An 11,941-nucleotide genomic window follows, 5' to 3' on the forward strand; every position below is an offset into this window, starting at 1 on the left:
TTTTTCCTTGCCAATAAGGTTGGATGAGTCCCTAGATGTATCTAAGAAAAACTAAAAAGGATTGAGGATAAAGAAAGTACGAAAAAATTGTTGGAATTGGTTCAAAAATTAACCGAAGTGTAAAATTGGGAAAATGAAAAGATGTGACTTCGTGTCAACTTCGGTCGAATGTTCGGATATGATCCGATGGTTAAATTACAAAAGTAAATAAGATCAACTTATTCTACTTGTCGAGTAGATTGTCGTGATATATTTAAAATCTCGAAACCAATTTCGGATGAACAAGAAATTGCGGTCCAAAATTAAAAGAATGAAGTGTTGCAACTTTTCGAAATGATGCAAGTTTGAAATGAAGTGTTGCAACTTTCTATGAAAAATGCTGGATTTGGGGTGTGTCACTTCACCCACAACCCTTTATCTTCTATATATAGGACCCCTTGGATGTGTATTTTTCATTTCAATTCATTCCATAATTCCATATTATTCATTTCATGTTAAGTTACATAAAACACTTTGTAAAAGTGATTATCTTTTGCATCAAAATCATTGTTATGGTAGAAAGGGAATTTCGTTCGAGTTCGTTGGTCGAAGCCATTTGGAGTGCTCCTATGGCTTGACGTTGTTGTTGTATCTTGAGAGATGATTGCTAGAAAATCGTTAGCACCGATGCGGGGCAAATTCATCTTAAGGACCAAGTGTCAAATACTTGCCTCGACCAAAAATTCATCACTTTCATATTTCTTCCTTCATTTTCTGATTTCTCTTAATTATGATTTGATTTCAAAAATTAATTAACATCATTTACATGTTTGTTTTGCGAGGTTTGATTGCTTTCATTCAAAAATCGAAAAAAGATGAATCCATAGTCATGCATTCGGATTCGGTAACTATTATTGCTTTGCTTCTCAAATTCTATTTTGGTAAGTCGAAAATACGTTTCAAATTCACGCAAATAAACGGTATACTTTTATGAATATAATATGCACATTTGAATCGATATATTATCCTCAACAATCTTAAGATGAATTTTGTTTTCAATTAAGACAACAAGCATGTTAAATAAAAGTTAAAATTAAATTTTTTAATAAAATCAAAGTCAACAATTATTTGTAACAACATATTTTATGGTATCTATAATTTTTTAACTATATATTTCATTAATTTTTCTAAAAAATATACTAAAAATTTGATTTTAATTTTCAGGGGGCTAAATAAAAAGAGAATGACTTGTGACCAAAAGTAATTACAGGCTTGACCCGACAGAAACGATTCATTTGTTGGCGGCCAATACAATATTAATACTTTTTCAAAATGTATGCTATTCATAAACGGTATGCTTTTATGAATTTTATATGCACATTTGAATCGGTATATTATCCCCAACAATCTTAAAATGAATTTTGTTTTCGTGCATTTATATTTTTCACTATTCTGTTTGCATAAACGAAGTTTTAAATGGATTGAATGTCAAAATCTGATTGCATAAACTCGACACTGGTTTATGTTTTACGCTCAGTGGGGTTCCGTGCAACTCTTAATAAAAAAAAAACTGACGCATACACGAAAACTATTATGTTATTATATGAATTGTGTCTTAAGTGTCCATGCCATTCATTTGTTTAGTATATGATGAAAGTGAAGTATTATATACTGCATATGTTTACAATTGTTAATCAATATATACGGCTGTCAATACGTGTCTTTCCATAAATTAGTCAAGAACCATGAAGTTGATTTATTTTGAAAAATTGCATGTGATTTTTAAGGCAATTTATTAAATGATGACTCTTCATTTTCAAAATACATTTTCAAATCAAATTTCATAATCTATCATCAACTTGATTATCCTATCAAATAATATGACATGTATATTTATTTAAATAGGATCTATATATGTTGATCATTGGTACAACTCTAATGTTACTGAAATACATGCCAACTAATTGTGAAAGTATATGAACTTTCATGACTATTCTTTTATTGAAATATGAAATATGACATGGTAAATTAGTTGGTTAAATTTTCATATCTTGTTGAAATTATACTATCTTGATTAATGTTGATAGCCTCATTTAATCTTATGGAATTAAGTGAGATGACTTTTATGCCAGTTATATTTGCATAAAGTATGACAAATTGTGATTTGTTCTAGTGAAAATTGTTGCCAAAATATTAAGATATGAAAATACTATGCAAAGCACAAGCAGTGCCTAAAGTTGGCAATGGTGCTCAACTTCCTTTAAATCTGAAAAAGTTTGAATGTGATGATTCAGTTAAATTTCTGACTTCAATGGGATGATTTGTGCAAAATTATATTTACATAAGAATATGACAAAATGTAATTTGTCCTAATTTGATTACTTGGAATTGGTGAAAAATTATGTAGAATATTATGAAATATTTTAGGATCAATTTAGATGAAAATGTGCGTCATTTCATATGAAAAACCATGACTTTAGATATAATTATTTTTCAATGGGTATGTCTCTTCATAGAGATTATTTCAAGAGGTATGTCCTTTTATAAAATTGTGTCTTTTGAAAATACAACTTTTCAATCGATGGTTGAAATGAAACTATCATTGAAATGTCACAAATGTGATAAGTTGCATATATTTGAAGAAGTTGCAATGCTTAGCCCTCTTTATTGTTGAATTTGACTTCAATCATAAAATCAATTAAGTTGGTATATGTTTTGAAAGCATTGCAGGTCTATATGATGGCCTTGATTTAATTTGAATGATCAAATTAAAATAATTGGATTGAAGTACGTTATATGCAACTTTAATTGAAATAAATTGTGAGTCAACGACCACTATTTTGAAAGTATTTAGACTTTCACGAAGCACTCGATATGAATATTATCTAAGAGATAAATAAATTGAACTATGAAAGAGTTGCTAAACCATAAGTTCAATTGTAACCCAAAGATAGGGGGGATTATCATAAATGCTCGTGAACTTGAATGAAAAGTTTAAAAACTTATGGATGCAACGTTACTAGATTGCATATGTATTCCTAATTGAGGAATTGTGGGGGTAACTCAGTTTAACAATTACGTTTGCTTCTATTTTATAATCATAGAATGATACCTATGAAGGTGGAAAGATAGAAAACACTTATATTAATTATAAGGATGATATATACTAAGTCTAAAGTGGATGAAATGAGTTGTAAAGACAATTATGGCATTTGTTTAGACATACAAGAACAATTTGAATATATGAAGAATATTCATAAAGTTCGAATGCACTGTAATGTTTTAATGATGATATTAAATATCCATGACTCTGAAATCCACTAGTAAACATGGTTGACTAGTGTAATAATTAGATATAAATCCTCTAACAGTGTAATAATTAGATATAAATCTTTTAACAGTGTTGTTTGAAAATTGATAAAACCTTAGATAAAGCTAATAAGAAACATGTAATTTCATGAAAGGATTTCTTAGTGGTAACAATTTGTATCTATTAAATGAAATCGATCGTTTGCTAGCAATAATTGATAAGATACTAGGTCACATGTAATGGTAGGTCTAGACGTATAAGTCATAAACATAATATCATTAAGTAGTTGATCTCAATGGTGTAAACTTGTGGTACATTTAAGAGATTTCCGAGAGATTAAGTATACTGCATATCGAAAGGAATGAGATTGAAGCCTACTACGTTAGAGTCCTTGGTAACCCTACTTTATTGATTGGAGATCCCAGTATCTTAGTTCAAAGGGACAACTAAGTTATGAGAATTCCATGAAGCACTAAGGAAAATAATTCCCTAACTCATTCCTATGATATTAAAGTGCTTTATGCAGAGTTGCAAGAGGTTAAGATAATTTTTAATGATTCCTATATCTTGATTAAATCAAGTGAAATAGGGCAGAATACTCTTAATAGGAGGTCACCTATGTGAGTGTGAAGTAGAGCCGCTTCAATGAGAATTATTCAAGACTTGAATTCTTTAAACACTCGTAGAACCAAGAAGGGTTCAAGGCCAAAATGAACCAAGTCATGATAACCATGAATAGTTTAGGAAAGACATCTGTATAAGTATCGTTGTCTTGGCTTACACTAAAAGTTGAATGGTTCAAGACATCACGTTCACCAATTAGCCGAGTAAGTCCAATGGTATTTCACTACGAGAGGTTCAAGGCCAGAAGCTACTATCCCCAATGCAGTAGCTTTCCGCTCTCTCTCTACTTGCATCACATCATAGCATTACATTTGCATACTCGAATTTCTATTCATGTGGGGGTTTGTTGGAATTCGTTCAAAAATTAACTGAAAATTGGTTAAGTGTAAAATTGAAAAAATGAAAAAGTGTGACTTCGTGTCGACTTCGGTCGAATGTTCGGATTTGATTCGATGGTTAAATTACAAAAGTAAATAAACCAACTTATTCTACTTGTCGAGTAGATTGTCGTGGTATATTTAAAATCTCGAAACCAATTTCGAATGAATGAGAAATTGCAGTCCAAAATTGGAATAATGAAGTGTTGCAACTTTTTGAAAGGATGCAGGTTTGAAATGAAGTGTTGCAACTTTTTATGAAAAATGATGGATTTAAGGTGTGTCCCTTCACCCACAACCCTTCATTTTCTATATATAGGACCCATTGAATGTGTATTTGTTATTCCAATTCATTCCATAATTCCATATTATTCATTTCATGTTAAGTTACATAAAACACTTCGTAGAAGTAATTATCTTTTGCATCAAAATTATTGTTATGGTAAAAAGGAAATTCCGTTCGAGTTCGTTGGTGGAAGCCATTTGGAGTGCTCCTATGGCTTGACGTGTCGTTGTATCTTGAGAGATGATTGCTAGAAAATCGTTAACACCGATGCCAGGCAAATTCGTTTTAAAGATCAAGTGTCAAACACTTGTCTCGACCAAAAATTCAACACTTGCATATTTCTTCCTTCATTTTTTGATTTCTCTTAATTATGATTTGATTTCAGAAACTGATTAATATTATTTACATGTTTTTTCTGCGAGGTTTGATTGCTTTCGTTTAAGAATTGAAAAAAATGAATCCATATTCATGCATTCAAATTCGGTAACTATTATTGCTTTGCTTATCAAATTCTATTTTGGTAAGTTGAAACTACGTTTCGATTTCACGCAAATAAACGATATGTTTATATGAATGTAATATGCACATTTGAATCGGTGCATTATCCCCAACAAAAAAAAATAAAAATTGAAACTACCGAACAAGAAAATCAACTCATTGAAATTTTCCAAATGAGGAGAGTATAAACAAAAAATTTACCAAATCCGAATGTTATGAGCTCAAAATGTAACAAAAAAAAATAAAATAAAATAAAAAATTGACCATAACGAAATATCGAAGGAGAATACAAATTGACTAACAAACAATAATTGTTACAATGAGCTCAACAACAAAGTCAAGGATCTCAAAGAACATGTTGCTCTTCTGGTCAACATTTTGATTGTCTCGAGGGATCCAAAAATGAACAATCAGGAAACTAAATTATTATCTTATCATAATTTACTTCAAATTTTAGTTCTCAATATTTACGCTGTAGTGCTAAGATTTTTTTATTTTTTATTTCTGTAACTTTTGAATTTTAATGAGTAACTTTCTGTTAACGTAAAATAATAATCAAATTAAAACAAATATGAATTAAATAAAATCATTGAGTAATAAAAGAATATAAATATAATTATAAATTCGAGCACTTTTGAATTAATAATGAATGGTCTGGCGAGTTCATAACCCTGCTTAGTGACGATTAACATTCACATCCATGTAGTTCAGTTCATGCAGCCAGGTAACACTGGTCCTTCGGAATGCAAAATTTACACGAATTATTGTTTAATAGCCGGTAAAAAAATAAAATAAAATAAAATAATTATCACTGGATTTTGTTAAGCCACATCACCTCAAAGTGTGGTAAAATCAGAGCAAATTCTGCAAATAAAACAGTAAATTGTCCTAACAAATAGGGTTAGCAATGATTCGGTTATGGATCGGTTCGGCCAAAACCATAACTGCATCACCAATTTTTTGACCATATCATAATCGCACCATAACCACGTAAATCGGTTCGATTCGTATCTCGATTCGGTTAATAACCACGAAAATAAATTATTTTTTATAGATACATCCGTCAAATTGATATAAAACAATTTATGAAAAAAGTCAATGAAAACAAAAACACAATATTCTAAACGAAAATGCAAATATTATCAAACAGTATTCCAAATGAAAATGCAAACATTATCCCAATTTTCAATTGTAAAATACAAATTTAAGTAACAAAAAAGCCACCATGAATTTTTAAGCATATCAAGATAGAGTAATGCTATATAGCCCTACTAGGGTTGTAACGCCAATTTAGGTGGCGTTGTTGTAGTATTAAATGATAAGTGCAATTAAATTATTCATTTAATTTCAACTTTCATTTACCCTATCATTTAGCGCCAGATTGGATTTACAACTCTAATGGGGTTATATAACATTATTCATTAGACTTGCCTCTTAGCAACATCCTTTATAATAAATGCCAATAGCCTTGAACCAACGAACAAGTCCAAACCATGGACATGAATACCACCTGAAAACAATTGTTAACTTCCAAGAAGTTTACAATAAGCCAACAGCAGCTAAAAGTCTATCAAGAAGCAAACACACACCAGTATGATTACCAAGTTCAAGTTATTATCTCTTATAAATAGAAATACGAAAAACTTCAGCTAAAGGAGAAAGGAGAATTGGGAAATCTTCAATCCGAAAGTCAGCCCAAGAGCAGAAATCACAAACCTAAACAGAGAAAATCTGGAGTCAAGTAAAGAAAGTTGGTAATGCAAGCTATGGGGAATTTCAAATTATTTAAAGATGCAGTTCCAAGGACAAGAAGAACAAGTTGCACGAATAGATAGCTAACACACAAACGATTCTCCACTTGCTTTTCAAAAAATTACTTTGCAACTGCATGTAAAAATATACACTGATAAAAATCCACAGCTCCACAAGGAGCTCAATCGTGTAATAAAGTTATGAACAAGCCATGAACATGAAGCATCATTTTTTTATTTTTATTTTTTTATGTGAAGCTCAACTAGCTTTGTTCAGAATAACTTAACAGTCTAATTTAAAGACGAGGACAACTGAGATAATATCTTCTCTGGAGTTCATTCAAGACTATTTATCCGGCATTCTCCTAGAGCCCATGTAAATAAAACTTCGCTTGAACCATCCAACAGTCATCATACATCATCATTGCAATCTGAGTGAATACCACATATTAGCATGATCTTTATATGATTAAAGCAAAAACCGTAGCTCAACAGGTAAATTTGACAAATTCAAATGTTTGACTAAGTTACCCATATAATATGAACCAGTGGTGTTGCAACTAATTTCTAAATAATAGTCGACGGTTCACAATTAAGCAACAATTTCAAATCACAGAGTTGAATTTGATTACACTTAGAGCATTCTTTAGATTCTCAAGCCCAATTAAAAAGTTCATATACATATGCTACAGAAAAATGTATTATATAAAAGTGACTAACAATTATGGGCAATTTATAAGAAGGCAATCATAAATGATGATATTGAAGAAAGTAAGGCATCTGACTAATACTATTCCCTCTAGTTAGCCACTTATTCACTTACTCTTCCCCAAAGAATAATTCTTTAGAGGAGCATTTGTATACATTGTTGTAGATTGCATCTTTATGTTTCCTAGTGTAACAAATACGATTTCCAGACATTTGGAATTCCAATTAGTAATTACGTAATAATCTATTGACCATGATTCCGAAAACTGACATGACAGAAATAGTTAATAAACTGATACGCTTTTATTTCGGATAAAAAAAGAAGAAGAAAATGATTTAGACAGGTGGTAACGAGCTCTAATTCTATAAAGCGCATGGAAACAAATCTAGAATTTACCCAAGTTTTAACTGTCGAGATGCTTCAATGCCCCAAATTTTAGCTTAAAACAACTTACAAAAAGTTGGATTCACATCGAATTTGCACTTAGCAATCAGTCTTTCTTAATCTTTTAATATAACATATATAATTTTTGTTTCCAAGTAATTGTAGGTAGCATAATTAGCTACATTTAAATATTTTCTTCCAATTTGAAAGTTTTTGTCTTACCAGGGCAAGGTCTCCATGAAATCTACACAAACTAAGGAGCTCAAATCAAGTTGTTTAGGCTTTATACCCTTAATAACTGCATATAAATAGAAAAAAATAAAAAAAATAACAAGGATAAATACACTTGACTACTATTTTATTATATATACACAGAAAGTTCTATAGAGCACATATGTCTGAATAAAAAATTTCCTTGGGACCTCTTTTCTGTCCTAATCTCTCACTCCTTTTCAACCACTTAATAATCCAATATTTTCTCAAATCTCAGCTACAAATCCAACAAAACATATGCCTAAAACCTCCATGCTGTTGTCTCCGATACGAACAAAAAACTACTTTTCTAAACTCAGCAATCTCACTAGAAAAGTGTTCAACCATGAAGCTTCCTAACTCTGTTCAATAAAGATATTAGCAGATATATTTTAAAATGGTGGTTTCAAACCCCTAATCTTGGAGAAGATAGACATAAAACGGTTCATTATCTCCACTAGAAAAAAGAAATGAAATGACTTCACCTCCTTTTATGATCTTCATCTAGTCCTCTCTTGCCCTACAAGATGAGAGAAGAATACACCTCTTTTACTTTGGGAGAAATGTGAAAACCCATTAAGATAACACAAAATTTGAGAGAATACACTGTAGGTTTCAGAGGAGCAATCTCAAAGAAGCAGTTTGATGAAATTTTTTCAACGAAAGTTATAAGAAACATATTTCCAAATGATAACTTTAATGCAATGCTCTTCTTATAACTGACATGTGCCTATTAAATCTCCTCTTCCTTTTTCAGTTGAAGACCACAAATGACCAATCAAAAACCTCGAAACCAGTAAGATGCACAAAAATTTGTTATTTTCCTATATACCAGCTGCCTCGCTCAGGTACTTTTCACATCCCCTGTAGTAATTCAAATGTTAACAATTAGCTAGAGTATTGGAAGGATTAATTAAAATTACATTTGAATAAGTCCAAGTTAAATTAGTCTTTCAGTTAGTCAGTTTCAGATATTAATCATTTTATGTTGCACCCGTTTTTCCTATTCTTTTGGGTTTATGGTTGTAAGACACCAACACATATGTTGGTGAATTATTGAATAAAAAGCATTAGTGATTTACTTCTACTAAGTTGAGTTAAATCGTGAGTTTGGGTATCTCAAACTACCCTCTTTTATTTACAATTGTTGATTGTGATAACAATCAAAATAGATAAAACTAAGGCATCTGTACCAGCCTGGGATTAGAGCTCTGGGATGGAAGAACGAGTACAACAGGTCGAGCAAAGTATCTCAGTTCTCACCAATGGACAGCAAGACATCAAACAACAGCAGCAAAATTTTACCACACGGACGACAGAGTTATTTGCAAAATTAAATAGCAATGTGGATCATATTGCTGGACAGTTGGGCCAAGAGAATGAAGAGTCTTCACAAGCTACGCATCACACTAGTGGTAAACGTACAAACACCAATAAAGAATCTCCAGGTCTTGGTTCATCACATTCGCACCTAAATTGATAAAATCGGAATTTCCTCAATTTAACGGTGGAGAAGATCCGACCAGCTAGTACAGATCCTTTAGTTTTACCTATTTTGGTTGTTATCACACTCAACAATCGTAAATAAAAGAGGGTAGTTCAAGGAACCCAAACCTCCTATTTTACTCAACTGAGTAAAAGTAAATCAATGATACTTTTTATTCAGTAATTCACCCACATATATAGTATTGTCTTACAACCATAAACCTAAAAGAATAGGAAAAACAGATGCAACATAAAATGAATAATTTTTTGGAAATGACCAACGAAAAGACTAATTCAAACTCGGACTTATTCAAATGCAATTTCAATTATTTCCCGCAATACTCTAGCTAATTCATAACATTAAAAGAACTCCATTTGAGGTAGTTTACGGTTGAGAACCACCCAATTCATTGAGCTACATACTAGGGACGACAAAGGTGGCAGCCATGGATAGGGAGCTGGGTGAGAGAGATTTGACTTTGAAGGACTTAAAGGTGAACATTAAGGAAGCTCAAGCTCGAATGGAACAACTATATGATGCTATGCACACTAAAAGAGAATTCTTTTTTATCGATTGGGTGCATTTGGGGGTGCAACCGTACAAACAATTCTCTGTTTCAACAAGGAAGAACTTCAAGCTATCCCCAAAGTTCTATGGTCCATTTCAAATCTTGCAATGCGTTGGGCTTGTCATGTATAAGCTGAAGTTACCGAAAGAAACTAGAATCAATCCAGTATTTCATGTTTCTTTGCTTAAGAAAAAGGCGGGAAATTATATTCAAGTCTAGTCACAACTTCCTGTTATGAATGATGATAAATTGGTACCCTATCCTCAAGCAGTTTTAGACCATCGAAAACACAGACAAGGAGAGGATGTTTTAGTTCACTGGCAAGGACTTTCACCAGTTGAAGCAACTTGGGAGAACCTAGAGCTTATGAATAATTAATTTTCATATTTTGCAGCTTTTGAGGACAAGCGCCAATTCTAAAGGGAAAGGGAATGTTACGAATTAGCTAAAGTATTGCAGGGATTAATTAAAATTACATTTGAACAAGTCAAAGTTTGAATTAGTCAGTTCCAGAAATTATTCATTTATGTTGCACCTGTTTTTCCCTTTCTTTTTTTTTTTTTTGNNNNTTTTTTTTTTTTTTTTTTTTTTTTTTTTTGGTGTGGGGGGGGGGGGGGGTGGTTTATAATTGCAAGACATCACTATATACGTGGGTGAATTATTGTATAAAATGCATTAGTCAGTTACTTCTACTCAGTTGAGTAAAATCGGAGGTTTGGGTTCCTCGAACTACCCTCTTTTATTTACAATTGTCGAGTGTAATAACAATCAAAATAGGTAAAATTAAGGGATCTGTACCAACCTAGTTTCGCTCAAGAATAAACGAAAACCTAGATTAAGGTTATAGTTAACAAAATATAAACACCAAATCATACCGACTGTCCACTTTGTCCAGATCATGTGCAAACATATTTTTCCAGCGAAAAACATTGGTATATCAGCTAAGACAGGAGAGAAGTGCATACAAACAATTTCATATACGTATATTTCGAAATTAAAGTACCTTCGGGGGTCCAAGCGTGGCTTCGAGGAGAAACAGATAACATGGAAGTGAGCAGTGCAGAAGCAGTTGCAGCGTGGTACGGTAGCATCGACGCTGAGCTAATACTTCTCATCTCCACCGGTGACCTAGTACACACATATATGGACATATAAATGAATCGTAAAAACGTAATTCGCGTTGGAATACTTACTGAAATACGTTTGTATAACCTGAAAACACGAGGGGGGCCTTGAGATGAGGGGCGAAAGGGAGAGGTAGAGGCCTTGGGCTTGGCTCCAGCAAAGAACCTGGCTGCCGCACTTCGGGTGGATGTGGTCGCGGAACGAAGGCATGACCTAGCGGCGACAGCGGCCATCGTAGACGATGCAAATGAGACAGTGAGTACAGATCTTGAGCGCGGACGACGAATATAAGGTTTTATTGGGGTTTTAGCTTGTCACTACAAAAATTACTTGTTTAATCAATTTTTTCATTTACTTAAATGACCTTAAGTAAAATTACTTAATTACCCTTAAGTTTATATAAACTATTAACATAAATATTTTTTTCTAGAGGAAATTTCATCAAATGTTCATTTTTACCTAATCATTTGCAAAAATGTCCATTATTGCAAACCATTGAAAAAATGTCCAATTTGAAAAAATTTAGACCAAAATACGCTTATTAACCATTTTTAATTCCACAATAAGACAAAAAAATAGACATTTTTTGCAA

The 11,941-nt window shown here is 32.2% G+C and overlaps 1 protein-coding gene across 4 annotated transcripts; it reads right to left on the minus strand.

Moving 5' to 3' along the window:
* Positions 1–6,195: 6,195 nt before the first annotated feature.
* LOC111370587 (protein NUCLEAR FUSION DEFECTIVE 6, chloroplastic/mitochondrial-like) lies at positions 6,196–11,673 on the minus strand. 4 transcript variants are annotated; one of them, XM_022992375.1, is made up of 4 exons: positions 11,437–11,673; positions 11,228–11,352; positions 8,141–8,216; positions 6,543–6,790 (listed from the first exon to the last, which is right to left on the minus strand). In XM_022992375.1, the coding sequence occupies exons 1-4, from the start codon at positions 11,580–11,582 to the stop codon at positions 6,724–6,726; spliced, it is 414 nt and encodes a 137-aa protein (XP_022848143.1). In that variant the 5' UTR covers positions 11,583–11,673; the 3' UTR covers positions 6,543–6,723. The 4 variants fall into 4 exon arrangements, with proteins under 4 accessions (XP_022848144.1, XP_022848143.1, XP_022848145.1 ...); XM_022992377.1 differs by lacking the exon at positions 6,543–6,790 and adding an exon at positions 7,055–7,256; XM_022992376.1 differs by lacking the exon at positions 8,141–8,216 and having other exon boundaries at positions 6,196–6,584.
* Positions 11,674–11,941: the final 268 nt, after the last annotated feature.

The sequence above is a fragment of the Olea europaea genome, chromosome 21, assembly GCF_002742605.1.
Source record: "Olea europaea var. sylvestris chromosome 21, O_europaea_v1, whole genome shotgun sequence".
NCBI classification, from domain to species: domain Eukaryota; kingdom Viridiplantae; phylum Streptophyta; class Magnoliopsida; order Lamiales; family Oleaceae; genus Olea; species Olea europaea.